The sequence below is a fragment of the Gopherus flavomarginatus genome, chromosome 12, assembly GCF_025201925.1.
Source record: "Gopherus flavomarginatus isolate rGopFla2 chromosome 12, rGopFla2.mat.asm, whole genome shotgun sequence".
Classification (NCBI taxonomy): domain Eukaryota; kingdom Metazoa; phylum Chordata; order Testudines; family Testudinidae; genus Gopherus; species Gopherus flavomarginatus.
Window position 1 is genome coordinate 36,760,203 of NC_066628.1, and position 20,287 is coordinate 36,780,489.

Sequence of the window (20,287 nt, forward strand, 5' to 3'; positions counted from 1 at the left end):
GCAGGAAGCAGAGCGATATGGTTCAGAGGGTGTAATAACAAATTTGCTGTATTCAATATGTGCCTCCTCCTCATCCCTACCCTAGTCACTAGTGATGCACCCACCTCTCAGCCCAACACTAAATATGCCGAGACCGTTGCCACTCCCAACATGGCGGTCTTCGAGGAGTCATTCCACTGCTTGCCACTCTTAATATGGCTCCCATTGGAGGAGCGCATGTGTATTACTGCTCGGGAGGAGCCGCGGCCGTTGGAGTGCGCATGCGTACTGATTCCCACCACACTCAAGATGGCTGCCTGTGGAAGGGCGCCGGCGCGTTACCGTCTGCCACGCTCAACATGGCGGCGTGGTGCTGACGGCTGTGGGCGTAAGGCGGAAGCGGGGGGCGGGGAAGTGACAGCGGCGGGCGCGGCAGGGTTGGGGGTACTTGGCAGGCCGGTGGCCCTTGGCTGTTCCCAGCAGTCCCGCGGCAGCGCCGGCGCCAGGGCGGGGCAGGATGATCCCTCCGGGGGAGGCCTCCGCCCGCAGGAGGGAGATAGAGGACAAGCTCAAGCAGGTAGGGGGGCTGGGCCCGTCCCCGGGAGTCCCAGGCACCCCCACCTCGCTCCCCGGCAAGCCCGCAGGGGTCCGGCTCTCTGTGGGCCGCCACACGTCCCCCCGGACAGCTGCACCCCCACCCTGAGACTCCTCCTAAGAGATCCCCTCCCCCCAAAACTCCTCGCCTCTGGACTGCTCCAGCCCCCTTGAAAGACTCCTCCCTTAGAGCCTGACACACACACCCCGGGCAGCTCCAACCACCCCCGCCTCCTCCCGGGTAGGGTGACCAGATGTCCCGATTTTCTAGGGACAGTCCCGATATTTGGGGCCTTTTCTTATACAGGCTCCTATTACCCTCCACCACCTGCCCTGATTTTTCACACTTGCTATCTGGTCACCCTACTCCCGGGCGGCACTGCCCCTGTCTGGGACACCTCAACCCGCTGCAACCGACTTGCGCTAGGGAGACTCTCCCCAGAACCCACCCACATCTTAGACACCATGCCTCATCCTGGACAGCTCCGCGTCCTAGGAACAGCTTTTCCCCCTGAAGAGACCTTTCCCTACCTTACCATCTCAGATCCTCTTTCAGTACACAGCTCCATTTCCCCTGGAATTGGCCCCCTCTAAGATACCCACCCCAGAGCGTTCCCCAGTCTTGGGGCTCAGGGGACCCTCATTGGAGCCAGATTCCTCCCTTGCCTGCTCCACTTCTCTGGAACTGAGACCACTAGGTAGACCTCCCTGGAATTGAGACCTCCCTGCTCCCATAGAACCAGACTAGACAGCTCTACTCCTGTGACACCCCCTCTCCAGAGAGACCCTCCCCCACTTTGGGCCCTGAATGCCCTCCATGAGAATTGTCCTTTCCCCAGCTGGAGACTAACCTATAGACACCATCCCTAGAGTGATTCCAGCTCTCCACAGGCTCTAGGGTTGCTTCCCATGCAAAGAGAAGACCATTTCTCATGACTTCTTGCATTTTCTTCATCCTAGACAATGACAATTGACAGTTCATTTTCACTCTTGTTCCCTACCCTTGTTTGCCCACACAACTTGCAGCGGTTGAATTAAGATCAGTTAAACCAGGGGTAGTCAATAGGTGGGTCTAGGGCCAAACCTGGACTGCCAGATGCTTTTGAACGAACCACAAAATTTTGTTGTTTACTTTATTATCCTTATTTGTTGCTGTTTTCGCTGGAGTCTGGATGTGGATTATAGCTTTGTCAAGGTCCAAATTTCTTGGTCAACAAATTATTGATTACCCTGGAGTTAAATCAGTTTAGTTAAACTGGTGCAAACCCCTGTGTGGGCAGAATTTTATCAGATTAAAAATGGTTTAATTTGTGTCTGTTGCCTAAATTTACAGGCGCAAACTAACTTGATAAGCCATGTCTACACTGCAAACTTTGGTTGACACAAGTTATGTCAGCCTAAAGCCACCACAGTTAGTATATCTTTCGTATGCATTCATACTTGGTTCCTGGTGTCATCACTGCACATACTCACCCGAAAGTGCTTGGGTAGGTGCACAATGTGGTGCACCATGGACAGGTATCCCAATAAGCAACTTGCCATCAGGGCTGGCTCCAGGTACCAGCCCAGCAAGCAGCTGCTTGGGGCGGCCAATGGTGAGGGGCGGCACATCCGGGTCTTCGGTGGAAATTTGGTGGCTGGTCCTTCACTCCAAGAGGGAGTGAGGGACATGCCATCTAAGACTGAAGCTGCGGCGGTAGAGCTGCAGATCGTGATTGCGGCTTTTTTCTCTCTCTTTTTTTTTTTTTTTTTCTTTTCTTTTTGCTGCTTAGGGCGGCAAAAATCCTGAAGCCAGCCCTGCTTAACATCATCCTGCTTGTTGTCTTTTGTGAAATTGTGGCAATACATCCTGGGACAGAAATGAGTCATGTAGAGGTGGCCGGGAGCAAGGGGTCAAGTTTCCATCAAGCAACTTTCTCCATCCCATAATGCCATCCATATCCCATAATTTTCAAGCTTTTTTAAAAAATCCCACACACCCATGCGGCACTTCTCACTGTCCATCATCGCTGATGGAAGCATGGACTCAGCGCAGCTCTGCGCTGGTTATGAGCTTGCAAACCCAGGATGAATGATGCTCCAGTATTTGTAGAGCTTCAGGAAGACCCACAGCAATTGGGGGCATGACAGTTTGGTGGAGGACAAATTGCTGTGGAATATATTGAACATTCATTCAAAGTTGTCAGCAGTGGTCACGAAGCAGCTGCAGACAATGGAGCACCGCTTCTGAGCCTGAGAAACGAGCACTGACTGGTGGGAGCTCATCGTAATGCAGGTTCGGGATGATAAGCAGTGCCTGCAGAACTTTCGGATCCAAAAAGGCCACATGTATGGATCTGTATGCCGAGCTGACCCCTGCTCACCAGCGCAGGGACACTTGAATGAGAGCTACACTAGCAGTGGAGAAGTGTGTGGTGATTGCTTTGTAGAAGCTTGCAATGCCGGATGACTACCAGTCAGTGAGAAATTCTTTTGGATTTGGAAAAATCCACAGCAGGGCTGTTGTCATGCAACTGTGCACTATCATTAATAGTCTCCTGCTACTCAATGTGCAGGATATAGATTGATTTTCAGCAATGAGGTTCCTGGACAGCAGTGGGCAATAGACAGCATGCATGTCCCTATTTGGGCACCAGCTCACCTTGCCACAGAGTAACTCAACAAAAGCATTATGCAGGCATTGGTGGATCATCAGGGACACTTCACCGCCATCAGTGTTGGCTGGTCAGGGAAGGTGCTTGATGCTCGCATCTTTAAGAACACAGGACTGCTCAGAAAGCTGCAGGCAGGGGCATTCTTTCCTGACTGGCAGAAGATTACCACTGGCAATGTTGAAATGCTAATAGTGATCTTGGGGTCACAGTCTTCACCTTGCTCTCTTGACTCATGAAGCCATACACCAGCCACTTTGACAGCACCACCAAAAGATTCAGCTACTGACACAGCAGGTGTAGAATGACTGTTGAATGTGCTTTTGGTAGATTGAAGGTATGCTGATGTTGTTTACTGACAAGATTGGATCTCAGTGAGAAAAATATCCCAATGGTTTTATCTGCTTGTTTGTGGCCTGTTGTGTGTAGCAAAGAGGGAAATGTTGCCACTGGGGTGGAGGTAAACTCTGCATGCCACTGTTCTGAGTAGCCGGACACAACTACAGTTAGAAAAGCCCAGTGCAGAGCTATATGGGTGAGAGAGGCCTTGTAAAGAGCACTTTAACAGTCAGCAACAGTAGTGTGGTTTGGTGCCCTGTGTAGTGCCTGTATGCTGCAATGTTGCCTGCCGAAGTCACTGTGGACTGGCATGGGAAAGCGCCCTACCACGGAGGAAGAGAGATGGCTGCCATCCCTTGAAACATTAAGAAGAGGATTGCAGAGAACCTCCATGAAAGTTTCATCAAGATCGCTCAGCAGGATTCAAGGGACATCCCTGTGTACATGAATAAACTGCTTCGCAGGCCCCCCACTCCCAACCCAAGAGGGGAATGAAAAGCAAATTACAACTTGATCTCTATTGAACTGTTGCCTCTTCTAGTACGAGTAAATTAATGAAAAGTTGCTACCTGTGTCCTGCTACACTGGGGTCAGGCACCATCTGTTCATTGAAAGATTGTAATGGGAAATGCATTTACACAACTGAGGTTTATTCCCATGCATTGGGCTTGCCCATGCTTGGCTGCCAGGACTGACTAGTCTACAGTGAAGTCTTGAATGGCTCCTGGCTTGCAGCATAGCTGGACCACCAGGTCACATGTCCTCCATCCTCTTCCTCCTCCTCTTTGCTGGTCATGGTAGGGGTTTGTGCCTCAAGCTCCATTGAGGTATCCATGGTGCTTTGCAAGGTGCTGGTGGGTCTCTGCCAAGTATGGCTGTAGCTCATTGTAAAAGCGGCAGGTGTGCAACTTGGCACCAGATCCACTGTTTACCTTCTTGGCCGCTTTGTATGCCTACCTCAGTTCCTTTGTTTTCATGCAGCACAGCTGCTGATCCCTGTCATACCCCTTCGCCTGTATCCCCAGTGTCCACGTTTCTATGGCTGCTCCATAGCTGTGCCTTCACAGCCTCTTCTCCCTACCGGCCCAGGAGATCCAGGACATCCTGTCTGCTCCAGGCAGGAGTGTGTCATGAGCGTGTAGCCAGCATGTTCACTTGGGCAGTTGCACACAACAAGGGAGAGCTGCTAGGTGTGCTTGCCAAGCTGGGAGTTCAAGGAAAGGCATTTTGAAAATGTGGGGATTCTGGGTCTCTGTGGCCCCTGTGCAGTAGAGTTCACAATTATGACTTGAGCGGTCAATGTCGAGCATTGTGGGAAGCTGCTGGAGGGCTGTTAAGATTGATATAGGTCATGCGGTGTTTACGCTCGCACTGTCGACCACAGTACATTGATTATGGCTCAGTGCCATTCAGGGTGGTGGTGTTTATTGCTTTGTCATAATGGGGAGCTTACATTGGTGGGCAACAAATTTGAGTGTAGTCACATGCATAACGAGGTTGATGCAAGGTGACTCTTGGCCTACACTACAAATTTTGGCTCGGTTTAAGAATATTTAAATTGAATTAAAAGTGTTTGCTACACTAAGTTAATTGATTTTAAACAAATTAAAACCTATAGTTAAATTGGTGCTACTTTGTATGTAGATTATCAGTTGATTCTCACCCACTAGCACTATTTTGTTGGGTTTAAGTTCATAACACCAGAGAGAAATGTCTAAATACAGGATGCCTCTTTATTGAAATAAAAAAAAGTTATATCATGTTAAGTTTTCTGTTCTAATTAAAGGTGTGTGTTTTTAAACTCAACCTAAATTACTTGCCATTTTCTTTAACAGGAGTTAAAAATGCACAGAAGTATTCATTGACCCTTTTGGGCAAGGTTTGAAATTCACCTATCAAGCAGAACTGATGAATTCTACTTTATTCCAATGACAGGAAGAAGAAACACTGTCCTTTATAAGAGAGAGCCTTGAAAAAAGTGACCAGCTCACAAAAAACATGGTAAGTAGAGTCCCGTAAATTAAGTTAAAAATTTAGGATATGCTTTGCTTGGTCTCTGATTCTGTTGCTTTTTCTGCTGAGAGTTTCTTTGGAAGCTCTGGTTGTGTCAATTCGAGGAACTTGTGGGTTCAGTTGATACCTTCCTCAAGATAGCTAATCTGAAGAAAGAGGAAAGGTTACGAAGTGTGTTGGGGCACACGCTTGTCAGTTCTGGAAATGTGGGTTCAAACGATCCTTCAGTCTGATCTAATCTATCTAGGTTTATATATGGTTCTCCTCATCTCAGTATTTTAGTGCCTCCCAAGTATGTGACAATAGAAATAAACTCTCTCGCCAGCCAGTGGCGGAAAACAGCCAATGTTCTGTGCCTCAGGGCTGAGGGGTGAAGAGCTATTGAAAAGCTAAGTTGAAAAGATGAGTTTTGCCCTTATTTCTGAAAAGACAATGTACTCAGTGATCTTTCTGAACTCATCTGGTAGTGAGTTCTGGAGCCTCGGTCCAGCTCCTCTCTGAAAGATCTGTTTCCTAAGCTCACAAGCCTTCCCCTGTTGGTTGACGGTTTTGTAGTGCCAGTGGAATGTGGCTGATGTTAGTAATCCTGGCTGTGGAGAGAGAGATGATTGATCTATCGCATCAGAACATAGGCCCAGATTTGGATTTGGTATGAATTAGGGAGCCCGTGCACAGGGAGGAGCCGTTGATGTGCTCATGGGCAACTGTGTTGCTTAACAGGTGGGCTGTTGCATTCTGTGCCTAATGAATTCACCACCACCACTCCTTATTCCTACTTTTGAATTTCAGTAATTGAATCTGCATCACTGTAGCCAGATCTGAGTCTAACTGGTTGGTATACAGGTGGATTTGTGTTTTGTTTTGTCTTTTGTTTTGCTGTTTCAAGGAGTCCAAAATAACACTAACATTGTAAACCTCTGTGATGATCTGATGGCAGGAATCTTTGACGGAGGGGGTGATATAGAGGAGGTGAGTTTGTGACATACTTTTCCTGCCAGTATCCCCTCTGTCTTGCCTAAGTTTTGGCTTCAGCTGCTCTTTGCCCAGGAACTGAAGTCAGCTAGATATTGGGAAGGCTGAGAGATCGGGCTGAACCAAGACAAGACAGAGGTGATCTTGGCAGAAAGAAGGAAGGGCTTTGATGAACTTTGTTCCTCCATAACATCCCCTTTTGCTGAGGCCAGCTGCCTGCCAATTCAGTAGGTTGCAAAGTTGGAGTTTCTTGGCAACCAAATAGCCATGGCAGAGCAGGGCTATGAACATCAGTCAAATGGCTTCTTCATTGTAAAAATTCATTCACATGTACTCAGTGCAATCCAGCAGAGAATTCGGTAGGCTCTGCTTCAGCCTTTTCCCTGACCTAGGCACCTACAGTTTGTCTCCTTTTGGATAGGTTTCCTAGGCTGTCAAATAATAGCACTTCCATAGCACCTTCCATGTGATGATTTGAGTGCTGTACAAATGTTAATTAAATACCATATGCTTATGCGGTGGGTAAGTATTACTTCCATTTACACATTGGAAAGCTGAAGCATAGCGGGGTTAAGTGACCTGCTCTAGGAGACAACAGGCCAGTGGCAGAGCCAGGAATAGAAGCTGGGAGTCAGGATTCCTAGTACCCTGCTCTAACTACTAGCCCACAATACAGTTGTATTTTATGTGGAAGGAAATACTCTATGCTGTTTGATCCTTTTGGGGGGTTTAGGTTTCCATCCTCTCCTCCTTTGAGAGCCGTTTGATGAAGCTGGAGAACTCCATCATCCCTGTGCATAAGCAGACAGAGAATCTACAACGCCTGCAGGAGAATGTTGAGAAGACTCTGTCCTGTCTGGATCATGTCATTAGTTATTACCATGTGGCTAAGGACACAGAGAAGATCATAAAGGAAGGGTGAGTCAAGTAGCAGGACCCTACTTTCCTCTACTGGATCTCTTTCTCTCATGGCTGTTTTGAATAAGAGCAGTTGATTGGGCAGGTCTCCACAAAAATCTTGTTATTGTTCCTTGTATTTTTTTACATACCTATATGCTTATCCCAAAGGAAACTCAGCCTCAACTTTTAGCATTACCTCAAGGTAAAGTCCTGCTCTCATGTCTACACTGGGGTCCTCTTACATGTTCTGCCCTCGATCCCTGTGTGGAGCTCCCATCCATTGTGTTCATTCCTTTCTTCCCATTCTCCAAATTTTCTAGAGGCACTTTGCTTCCTTGTAGTTCCCTCCATCTTTCCAGCCAACATGGATTGGATGGGCATCCTTCTATGGAGCTAGTGTTGTTTGCACTTGGGTTGCCCAGAGGGGTTCCTGTGGTGCTATATGAAATGCTCCCACCCCACCAAGGGCTGAGTATGATGGTGGAAATATCAAAGAAGCAATTGCTGGCTTGGGAAGTGAGAAGCTGCAGTCTGACTCCAGTCTCATAGCACTGTGGAATACTGTAATGGACTGCTGTGTGGGCTGCTGGTTTTGCTTGAATCAGGTCTTTTTAAAGTGAGCCTTTCCAAGTTGCTTAGTGGATTCAGGTGTTGATGAGTGGAGGCAGTTGTAAAATTCCCTTTAATCTCTGACTGAAGAAAATGGAGTTGAGGTCTTCACTGGTTTTGTTCCAACCAGCATTGAGGTTTTTGATGTCTTTCTCATATGTGCGCTATTTCCATTGCAGCCCTACGGGGAGACTAGAGGAGTATTTGGGCTGCATGGCCAGAATCCAGAAAGCTGTGGAATATTTCCAGGACAACAATCCTGACAGCCCAGAACTGAACCGGGTGGTATGTAGTGTGCTTTAAAACCAAGGGCATTGTGTGGGCATCTGCTTCTCGGGCATCTGCAGCATATTGGCAGGTAGTGGCAAAGTGAGGTTTGTTTGTAGGAATGTTCTGCTAGGATCTTGATTAGATTTGTTAGCAAGGATAATGCTTTACCTCCTTACTGTTGGCTTTCCTAGGATTCTGTACCAATGAGACCTACAGTAGCTGAAAGCGTGTACCTTGCATGCGCCTAAATTATTTCTTACTCCTAGCAAAGATAGAAGATGTCTTTAATCCAACACCCGGGATTTGCTATGCTCATTCCCTGGTTCATTATGAAACACTGCTAGTGTGAGGTAATAGTCCAGTAGCCCATGAATCCCCAGGATAAGAAACAAACATTCATGCACTTCGAAAACAGAGCTCTGAGCTTTGCTAAACAGCATAGGTTGGGGTTTGCAAAGGTGCCCAAGTGAGTTAGGTGCTTTGAATTTAATAGGAGTTGGGTGCCTAACTCCCTTTGGGTTTCTAGAAATCCTGGCCATGAAAGATTAGTGTCTAGCTCTGTTGATACTGAGAGGATGGATAGGCCAGTGGTTAGGCTGGGATTTGGGAGGCTCAGGTTCAGTTCCCTGCTCTGCCGCAGACTCCCTGTGTGACCCTGAGCAAGTCACTTATCTTCTCTGTGCCTTCATTTCCATTTCTACAGTGAGGATAATAGCACTACCCTGCCTCCTGGTGGGTTGTGAGGATAAATACTGGAGATTATGAAGCATTCATATACTGCAGTAATGGAGGTCATATAAGTACCTAAAATAGATCAAATACTGTATCAACTCTAAAATTAATCCCATATGCTCATTGCCATCTTGAATTCTTTCACCACCACCTGTGATCCCTTTCCCACTCTGTGCTACCACTTAAATTCTGGCATTATTTTAGCAGCTGCTGTCACATGAACAGTTAGAGCTAGAAGGCTTAACTAACTATCTGAAAGCAGCTTGAAGTTCTAGCTTTCACGTGGCATGAAGCATTAATTGCTAACTAACACTTTGAGATCTCAGCTGCTAAAACTGTCCTGTTTGAAGCATTGTGGGAGAAACAAGAAAGGAATCAGAACAATTCATAAGATTTTCCTTTTTTTTAACTTAGCTTCTATTAAGCTACCTGGGCTATAGACGCTTTGGTGAGGCAGTACTTTCAGAACCAGTTATTCCAAGCACTAACGCTGGGCCACTGGTCAGAAAGAAGGGATGGAAATTGTATACTCACTGCAGCCTTCTATGCGTTATCCTTGCTGCAGTCTTCAGCTTTTCTCTTTAAATGTCACTCCTCTTCTCTTTCAAGACCTCCTATTATAGATCCCATTGCCCAGATCTGCTGTTACTCCATTGTAAACCTGGAGTAATTGCATTGAACTGGATTTGCAGTGGTGTAACTGACAGCAGAATGTGACCCCATCTTTCCAGATCATTGTGAATGCTTAGAACTCCCTCTGAATAGCTATTGCCTTTCCCTTAGCTGAGCAGCACAAAACCTCATTCCCTGCAGAGTAATTCCTTGACTTTGTTTTTCCAAATTCCTTACCTTTTAAAACTCACTTGGCAATGGGCTACATTGCATTTGGTAGCAGATGTCAGTGGTACACAGTATTTAGGAACACTGGAGATTAGATGATGTTTAAAGATATTGGGAGAAGTTTCAGAAACACTTTTGTTTCTCCTGTCTCTGCTCTCTCCCCCAGAAATCCCTGTTTGAGAGGGGGAAGGAATCTCTGGAGTCAGAATTCCGCAGTCTGATGACGCGACACACCAAGCCAGTTCCTCCGATCCTCATCCTGGATCTGATCAGCGGGGATGATGAGATTGATACGCAGGAAGATATGATTTTGGAACACCTCCCTGAGAGTGTCTTGCAGGACACTGTTCGTATCTCCCTTTGGCTGGTGGAGTATGGAAGAAACCAAGGTAAACTAAAATGAACCCCTCAGTGAGCCAATCTCTGAGACAAACATCATGTATCACATATTTGCTCATCTTGATCACTCCAGTGGTCTCCATCAGCCATGTTATTGCACATTGCTGAGAGCAGAACCTGTCTACTGAAGGCTGTCTGTGTCACTGTGGAACTCCGCCAGTAAGCTAGCTCTCCTCTCAGCAGTCAGGTCTGTTTTCAGAATAGTTCTGCAGCTAGCCAGCCAAGAGATCACATTGCCTTTGGAAACTGACAAAGAATGGTAGCAAAGCAGAACTGACTGTCAGTCAAAGGCATTTTTCTAGGTGAGTATTGTAAATCAGATTCCTTGTAACAACCCATTTTATCATTCTTTTTAAATCCTATTTCTCTGTAGTGCTTATAATAACCCTTTGGAAGTCGTTTAATCCTTCTGTGCTCAGTTTTCCCCTTCTGTTAAATAGAGAGAATAGCAAATGATACTCCCTGCCCCAAAGAGTTTACAATGTAGAATCCAATTTCTTTAAAGCAAAAGATCCCTAGAACAGATCTATAGGCAGGAATGTGGGACCGCAGTCAAAGCAGATCAGTCTCTTTTGTGCAGAGTCTGTTTTCAGGAAAGGTCCAGCAACAGCATCCTCATTGTGCAAAGAATGCCCCGAGTTTGATTATCAGTTATACCTTTGTCTTTTCTCCTTAGACTTCATGAATGTTTACTACCAAATCCGCTCCAGCCAGCTCGACCGCTCCATCAAAGGTCTGAAGGAGCATTTCCGTAAGAACAGCTCCTCCACAGGCATCCCGTACTCCCCTGCCATTCAGAACAAGAGGAAGGACACACCAACCAAAAAGCCCATCAAGAGACCAGGTTAGTTCCAGAATTTAAGGATCAATGTCCTGCCCTGATGCTAAAGAACCTCCGCTGGGCATGTTGTTCCACTTGTTTGTAGTGGGTGTGTCTCTCACTGACCAGAGTGTTCCTTTGTGCCTCTCCATCTCATGGGGTAGCATCTAGTCATAAAAGTTGTTCTGGAGGTAGCAGGGTGGATGGGAGTTGAATGGCAAACACTTTTTTGCTTGTCGGGGACTTTCACATTGAGTTAAGCTCCTAGATTATAGACCCTCTTTCATCTCTTATTTTGTTGGCTCATCCAGTCCATATTTGAGGTGACAATATTAAAAAACTCCCTTGTATGAAGAGAGATTGCAAAGATTGGGATATTTTACCTTAGAAAAGAGACAGATAGGAGGGGACATAAGTCAGTAAAATAGTGAATGATGTAGAGAAGGCAGATTGAGAATTTCTGTCCTCTCTGTCTCAAAACATGAGAGAAAAGGGACATTCTATAAAGTTAGATAGTGGGAAATTCAGAACAGACAAAATGACTGTTTAACACCACATGTAATTAAACTGTGGAGCTCACCACCACAGGAAGTCATTTTGAATCTTGCTAAATTCTTAATCTCAAAGAGTTTGGTCATGTATATTGATATTGTAACTATCCAGAGTTGTCATAATTAATAACAATTTTGGAAACTTTGTGGTTCTGTGCCTAAATCAATCTTTAACTATTAGAGATTGAGAAGAGACCTATGTGAATGGCAGATTCTCTCACATCTGCCTAGTGTGGTGTTCTTACAACTTTCTTTGAACGTCTGGTTCTGGCCACTGTCAGATGGGATGTTGGATTAGATGGACAGGAGGCCTGATCTTGTCTGGGAAGTCCTATGATCCTAAAACTGTGATTGAGCAAAGAGGCCAGAGATTTAGCAAGCTGTGGAAACTGAACTGCCCATTCCCCCCGGAGATGGAGACTCCAGGTCATGGTTATGACATATCTGTGGGGAAAGCTTCCGCCGCTGCTGTCCGTGTTTTGTGGAGGTAGAACTTACTCTCCAGGGCTGGCTGTCTAACACTTTCAGCAGCCCTAAAAAAGAATCACAAATTCAGAATGAATATCAGATCCTTTGTTAGGATCGACTTTCAATATAGCACTCACAAGGCTCTGGCACATCTGGTCCAGTCTACTTAATATGCAATTTGTTAGCTTGTGCAGAAGAAATAATTTTAAATGTAGCTATTTCTAGTATGGATCTCAGATATTTTCTCTTCCTTTATGCAAAAAAATTGAAGAGAAGAGGAAGGAGTGGGAGTTGGTGGAGGGCCCAGAGAGGAGGAAGGATAGTATACATTTTAATTGTGTTGTCTTTATTTTTATAATCCTTATGTGAATGGCAGTCTTCATTCCAGGTAAACTGTGTTTTTGTGTGTGTCTCCTCTGCAGCTTGCCAGGTCCCTCTTTACCTCCTAGTCAGTCCTCTTCCTGCTAATATCAAAGGCTGTGACTGGGATATTTAAAGGGAAAATCTGCTAGTGAAGACCTTTAAAACTGGTGACCACATAAGTGGGTATTAAAAGGTGCACCCCCACATTCAGTACCATGCATCAGAGCTGTTCCTGAAAGCTGACAGTTTGGAGAGCTATGAACACATGGCAGGTTTTGGCAGACTTTTATAACCAGCTACAGTGAATCTGAGTTTCAGACAGAACGCTTCCTGTCACCAGCGAGCGACCTGGAGAGGTGTGAATTTCCATACGTACTACTGGCGTTACTGCTGAGTTTTGCAGAATGGAGTTGATCATGTGAACCTCTGTGCAGAAAAATGATGGCTGTGGGTGTAGATAGTTTTGCTAAGGGAGTCACTGTTTTTTCCATATTGAATCCAGCCCTAATTCTTGAACATAATAGCACTTGATTCTGTGTTCTGCATCCCTGAGGGAAGCACCTGCTCTATCAAATAATTACAATAAGGAAGGCAGACTTCTTCTGGTTATTTAGCACTTCTGTGCCAGACAGCTGCAGCTAGACGGGCAAAAAAGACTTAGGCCTGGAGCCTTAGGGAGTGTAAAGTGGCTTATCTTCATTGAAATCAGTGTAGTTGCGCTGAGCTACATTTAGGATCAGCCCCCCAATCTTCAATACCATCTGACCTTGAAACTGTACAGGAAAAGATTCCTGGATTAGAGAGATTTTCATCGTGGAATGTTGCTAAACCAACACAGACAGCAAATGTGTTTCAGACCCATGTTATAATGGAGGCTTTCGCATATACCTTAACAGCACTCTTTCCATTGCTAAATATTTTGTCATTCTCCCACTGTGAAGATCATTTTAAAAATGACTAGTGATTTCTATGTGCCTCAGTTTTTAGGTACACAACTTGAGACACCTTAAGGGGCCTGATTTTTTTCAGAAAGTGCTGAACCACCCACCTTCTGAAAACCAGGTCCAAAAGGTCTCCATTTGGGCACCCAAAACCACTAGTCATTCTGGAAATTTTGGCCAAGATCTGTGTTTAGCCAGAGAGTTTGTAGGATAAGCCAAGCAGTGGCTGTGTTTGTATTTGTGTTTCTGGGTTACAGAAACAAACTCAGAAGATGAGCAAATGGAGATGACATTACATGTATCAAATACAGATCCAGTAAAGTGATTATTTAGGGTATTGTGAGTCTCAAGAAATAATAGTAGCTAATTCGTGTCTTCCATATTCTCAGACAAGAACAGAGTCTCTCTGTGAACCAGGCTCAAGTTCTTACTGGCTTGTCCGTCTCCAAATACACCAGCCATGTGTTGTAATGCCATAGTTACTCAGAAACATCTTTTTCCTAGCCTTTCCTATTGCATCTCCTGGCATTGGCCTGTCTTATTTCCCACAGGCCCATCAGCTTTCAGGGATGGCTCTGGAGGTGAAGATCTAACAAATCTCCAAATCAGAGCTGTGGCACTCCATAACAAAATTATTCTATTGGGATTTAATTGCCCCTTATTTTAATCTTCTTAATTCTAAAGTTTGGGCAAGGAAATCACTGTTTTCTATGCCATTGATTCAGTGATCAAAGCGAACTCCAGATTAAATCTCAGACAGCATTAAGAGGAGGCTATCTGGAAGTTCAGTCATGTAGGTTAAGAACTCCCCAGTCCTAATGGAAGAATATCCCAGCACAGACCCTGACACATACTTTAATCTGTTGCAAAGAATAAATCACTACAATAAATCTGTGCTACAGCCCTTTCAAATACTAAGCAAAGTCCCAGGGTGCTAGTGTCTGTGAAAACGATGGCAAGGTATGAGAGGCAGGGCCGCAAGCCAGAGAACCCACCAGGATTAAGCTGGGTTCTGAGGAGCTTATTATCAGAACTTGTTCATTGTGTCTTGTATCACCATCACCATTTCTTTTGCAGTTGTACCACATACTTCTTCAGCACCCTCCTGAGGTCACATCACATACTTGTAAGGCCTTCATAGTCCTCCAGGGAGGATCCTTTTCACTGCTGTGTGTTAGACAAAATGAGCAAGGTTTCTAAAGCTTTGGAGTGAAATTTCAGCGATTCGTTGAAATGCATTCCAGCATCCTTCATCATGAGACGGAGACGCTCTTAAAGCTAACCTCAAATGAGTGCAACTTGTACAACATGTTTCATTGTAGGCATAATGCTTTACAGCCCTTTTAAAACGCTGATCACTTCCCACTCCTAAATTTTAGCATTGCATTGAAGAGGATGAGGGTAGTTGGGGCTCCAAAGGGGTATTTGCTCTAAAACTGCTACAGCATGGTAAGAAAAATCCTCCTGTTCTGAATATCATTCTTAAAACATCTGCCACTTTGCTGGCAAAAAGCTTTTAAAAAGCTGCCATTTTTGTGTGGTACACCAAACCCCACTGTGTTAACTGCTATTCTAGAGCCAGCAGGAGGCGCTAACTAAAAAAATCTCTTCCCAGAACTGTTGGGTGTTCATAGAACCGTAAGTCCAGTAGATACCATTATGATCATCGTGTCTGACCCTCTCCATACAAAGGCCATTGAATTTCACCCACTCTCCTAAGACACCTGCTGTCAGTTCACAAGGAAATAGGGAACAGGGCCATCTTCTGTTGCATTAGAAAACTGCTCAGAGGATGGAAAACTGCTATACTGGAAAGGACAGCAAAGCAGACTGAGAATTTGCACCTTATATTTGACCTAGTGGGGGAGAGAGACTCATTAATTTTCTGGAGGTGACTTTGACTGTTCTCCAGGAGTGTATTGGCCTTTTCCCATAAGCATCAGCTTATGCTCATATCAGTTAATTTCTTTCTGTTACAGTTTACCTAGCGGTTTGGGAGGTGGTACCATGGGGAAGGCAATATAATGTTTGGGCAGCAGGATGAATAGCCTGTTTCTGTGTCCCTAGTTAGATCCCTGCTCAGCTCTTGAATCTGATGTCTTCATTAGTAACTGCTGCGCTATCCCATTCGATTTGAAAGCTGCCTAATCAGAGGAAACAATCATGGAACAAAGGCATTTGGCTTCCAATAGAATCCATGAAGGCCCAATTGTGATACAGAGTACCAGGGATGCGACAGCATTGAAATCATCACACAAACACTTGCTATATCTGAATGTAAATGCATGTGATTGTTCTTGTGCAAATGAGAAAATGCACTGCTGACAGTGCAGCTCTTATCTGAGGCAAGCATGTCAAGAGGTTGTGGGCTGTGCCCCTAGGACTAGCTATTCCTACTGATGTGTGCTGCATGCATGCTAAATCAGTTCTTACTGACAACATGACAGATCAGCAGGGGTGAGAGCTGCAGTTTACATTTGACTCCAATTTATAATAGGAGAGAAGGCTTGCATGAATACCTACAAAACCGAGACCACCAGAAATGTTTCCAGGAGTCGTACACATTTTAGTGCCATTCGAAACAATAAAATAAGTTCTGATGTAAGTAAGATTTCTGAAGGTGCTTGTAACAAATTGGAGGCATCGGTATGAAAAGAACTCGTGTTTTAAAACTGCCCCAGATAAATCAGTGAGCATTTGGGTAGAGGATTACATCAAAACAAATACTGCAGAGGCCTGTGGAATAAATCCTATCAATATAGGAAGTGGACATGACTCTTTCCAAGCCTTTGCAATGTGTAGAAATAAGAAAATTACCACCACGTGAATTTGTTCTATTGAGATTTTTTTAAATAAGTGGTTAAGACCATTTTATAAATTGATGGGATGAATCAGAAAAAGAAAATGTTGCAAGTGAGATGTTTTACTCAAGGGTTAATGTTTTAGAATTGGGAAGTGAACTTAACACACCTTGGGTCTTCAGCCCACTCACACCATACCCAATTTGGGACCCTGATCTTCTCAAAGATGTTTTACCTCCTGTGTCTCCCAGTTATCCACACCTGTATAAACCTTCCCTTGAGCACCTGGGTAAGGAGAGAGGGAAGCTACCACTGTCCTTTGGTGGAACAACCAGCACCCTGTCATGCTGTCCTATAGTTTAAACTTTGGCAGGTGATTAGGATAAGACTTCTCACTTTACAGACACTGTAAACCAGTTCTCTTAACACTGATCTCCAGACTAGCTAATAGCATCTGTGATGTGGCAGCCAGAGTTGCTGCTGGAAGTTAGGGGTTGGTGCATGTTATGATTTTTTTTTCTTTAAATCAGAAGTGCAATTTTTGCTTTGTATTTTTGCTATGTTTTGATTTTTGGTTAATTTATTTGCATTTCATGTTAACCCTCCAGAGAGCTGCTTATACCTTTCCAAAATTTTCAATTCCACATTCATGCAGCAGTGTGAAAACAGCATCTGCCTTGGGGTGTCCGTGTGTGTGTATGTGTATATGTTTGTGTCTGTGGGGTTTTCTGTTAATGTTCATATCAGGAACTAAAACTAACCTTTCCATGTGTAAGCCGTGCTTAGTTTACACTTGACACTTTAATGCTTTCTGTTTTGTGCTTGCAGCGCTTCCTAGCCATGGGGGTCCAGCACCAGCTATTGTTTAATGCTGTCTGTTGTATTTTTTTTAATATTAATTGTCTTTTTCTGTGGCTTAATTGATTTGCAGTCCCTCAAAAGAATAGTGTCCTAGTGATTGGCTTCACCCTGCCCCCTTTAACGCTAGAACTAGGGAAGGGGGATGAGCAGATTCTGTGCCCTAATCACTCTTTGGTTACTGATGCCTGATGCTGTCGTTATTAGCCCTGTACTGCAAGACATTCTCCTTCACCTCTGCTGTTAGAATCCTCATTAATCCACACTGAGCATGCTCATAAAACACGTCCCAGGGTGGGGATATCTTTAATTGCCTGGTCAGGTTTCTTGGCGTGTAGTAAAGGTCACTGGATGCCCTTGGTTTGGGGGAGACTCTTGGTGGATAATATGAAGGCTTGGACTGATCGTGAGTACCTGCTTTCACACAGCAGGGAATTATCGTCTTAAGCATTCTATGCCCAAGTTCGATCAGTGTCCCTGGAGGGATGTTTCCTGACCTCCTTTCTCAGCGGATTTGACCTTCTCCCCCACCCCCAGTACCCCTGAGGCATGTCGAAGCTGATTCTGCAATGCTTAGTTTGAGTTCTGTCTTCTCTAGTAAGAAGGAAGCCACAGATTTGGATAGGCCATTGAACTGGCATGTCTGGAACCCAGTTTGAGGTTCGAGTGTGTGTACTGAGCATGCTCACTGTTGCCCATTATAATCTCACTAGATTGCAATGACTAGCACTGGTGGAGGGCTGGTGGTGGTTTTTTTTTTTTCCTCACTCATTTCCTAGGTCGTCTTGTCTCTTCTCTTTGTGGCTCTGGTGACAGGCACGATCCGGAAGGCTCAGAACCTTCTGAAACAGTATTCTCAGCATGGTCTAGATGGGAAAAAGGGGGCCTCTAACCTCATTCCTATGGAAGGTAATCACATCTCTCACTTCTTCACCCTTGGATCTTTACTATGTATCAGATCTACTTCCCCAGGCAGGGCGTCCATTAGCCCAGAGTCCCGCTGTGTGGATAGTCTTAGCTTTTATCCTATGGGGATCATGAAGTAATTTGACAGAGGAGCTACACTGATTGAAAAATCTTAATTTGTTTAGGACTCAAAACATGGTAGAAGATAAAGGAATGGAGCATTAAACCAGGGTAGCAAGCCATTCTTCAGATGGCTCTGTAATGTCACGAGCCAGCTGATCTTGGAAAAGTCGATCCGTTATACAGTCGGCTGGCTAAGGGAAGCTCTGCTCTGCCTTAGTGACATCCTCCTTGGTGTTTCTGGCTTTGTTTCACTTTGCCTGAACTTTAAGAAGGCTTCAGATTGATAGTGGCCCTTCCAACCCTGATAAGAATGTGTCAGACCAGCACCGGCCCAAAATTCAATTTGCCGTCCTCCTCCTCCTCACAGAGGTATGCACAAAAGGCAGCAACAAGCAAGTTTGCCCCTGCATCCTGAAATGTCATCCCTGGCTCCGCTGTCTGCTTGGGGACTTGAACAAGATGGGCAAGCAGAGAGATCACTTGCTTTAAAATATCTTTGGGATCTTTCAATTCCTGTAAAGATAAAGAGATCAGCTTGAAGGAAACGATTGCAACTTCATCTGCATATAGATATTTTTCACCTATATTTTAGGGGACGTCAGGAACTACAATTACCCTTTCAAAAACACTTCCCAAATACTGTCTGAGTTCTGGCTCTTAACAGCCGATGTACAGATTGGATTCCCCATGCCCACTGGCCCAGGTAGAGCTTGTGCCGAGAGGTGTGAAGGGCATCTTGGGCTTGGAAAATGGCATGACTGGTCACACTTCTCATCAGGCTTCAAAGGGCTACTCCTGCTATGGTGCCCAGAGAGGGGACGTGGGTGGGCTTTCCAGGACAGCATGTGTGTATAGATTTCTGACAGACGGAATAACCAAAGCTTGAAGTGGCTTCCGGCCTGCGTGAGCATCCATGCTGTACCCACCCTGGATAAACTGAGCCTTCTGTTTGTGCCGGCTGACATCTCACTAGGTCATGAGCATGATTTACGAGTTAAACACCTTTCCGATACCCTGAACGACAAGCATGGGCCAGCTGCTGGTAAGTACCGTGGCGTAACAACAAGCTGGCTAATGTCCCTTCTTTTCAGCATGTTTTGCAGAGTCTCTTAGCCAGTGACTTTCCTTCCACGTGGGCAGTCGTGGAGCAGGGGCCATCTCTGGTTATAAAGCTTTTGCTCTTGTCCGTTCAAGAGATCTTGTTCCTGCTAGGCATGCATGCCCTACTCTCTAAAGCGGGAGGGCCCAAACTTTGTCCAGTCAAAGATTATCAGCAGTCTGGAGGGCTGTTCCTGTCTCATAGAAAATGGAACAGATTGCTGCTACCGGCTTCCTCAGTACTAAGAAGGAGCCAACAGACTACAGGTTCCAGCATGTAATACTCCATTTTGGTCCTTTCTAGTCTGTAGACTACAATTTTAGAATTGTGTGTCATGTTTGTGCCAGACTTTGAGCATCCCTGTTACAGGCTGACCTAAGGGACTTCCATCAGTATGATGGAGTGACTCTATTTCTATCACAAGCTACAGATGTTGGGTAGGAAAGGAGCTGTATATAGTGTCTGGCAGAAGCCAACCCCTCCCCAGTTTTCTTGCTGTGTAGCAGTTACAGGTAGACTCCTCAAATAGCAGATGATTTAAGAGTTCCTGGGTGGCCTGTGTGCACATCCAGCCCCATGTGGCAAATCTCATGCATAACCACTCTGACATTCCAGGAGCACAGGATTTAAATGTCCTCCTGCAATCTAGTACTGAGCTGCTCTCCGTGGGGAGCAGATGTCTTCCAGGGAAGCATTGTGTTCCCAGAAATGCTGATTCAGAATGGCAGTAGTTCATCAGCGTGAGGGGTGGAAACCATTTAAACTAACTAAAAATAAAAGCAGAGAAGGTGTTGAATAATTCACTTCAGCCCTCTCATCCCTTCCCAGTCTTAGAACAGCTTGTTCCTACCCCTAATAAATGTAGTCACAAGCCTGCAGTCCTGGTAGCAAATCTCTCCAATACGAATGTGGTTGTGGTGCTGGAGAGAGCAAGTGGCACCCCTGCACCTCATTTTCCATAGCTTGAGACCTCCATGCACACTCATTACTGAGTGTGTACAACTTTCAGGAGCAAATCTTATGGGGCAGAATCTGTGGCACAGTCTTGGGCTCTGTGCT

The 20,287-nt window shown here is 45.3% G+C and overlaps 1 protein-coding gene across 11 annotated transcripts in view; it reads left to right on the forward strand.

The window, feature by feature from the left end:
• The first annotated feature begins 391 nt into the window (after positions 1-391).
• Positions 392-20,287, forward strand: part of EXOC7 (exocyst complex component 7) — a 31,066-nt gene continuing 11,170 nt past the window's right edge. For 2 of the 11 annotated variants that reach the window (XM_050919311.1, XM_050919304.1), the window contains exons 1-7: positions 393-556; positions 5,499-5,564; positions 7,282-7,466; positions 8,237-8,342; positions 10,066-10,288; positions 10,975-11,142; positions 17,917-18,009. In XM_050919311.1, coding sequence (XP_050775268.1) covers positions 497-556; positions 5,499-5,564; positions 7,282-7,466; positions 8,237-8,342; positions 10,066-10,288; positions 10,975-11,142; positions 17,917-18,009 — 901 coding nt within the window. In that variant the 5' untranslated portion in view covers positions 393-496. Of the gene's footprint in view, positions 557-5,498; positions 5,565-6,462; positions 6,546-7,281; positions 7,467-8,236; positions 8,343-10,065; positions 10,289-10,974; positions 11,143-12,513; positions 12,526-17,916; positions 18,010-19,102; positions 19,172-20,287 lie in introns of all 11 variants that reach the window. The other 9 variants (XM_050919312.1, XM_050919308.1, XM_050919305.1 and 6 more) reach the window with 8 other exon arrangements.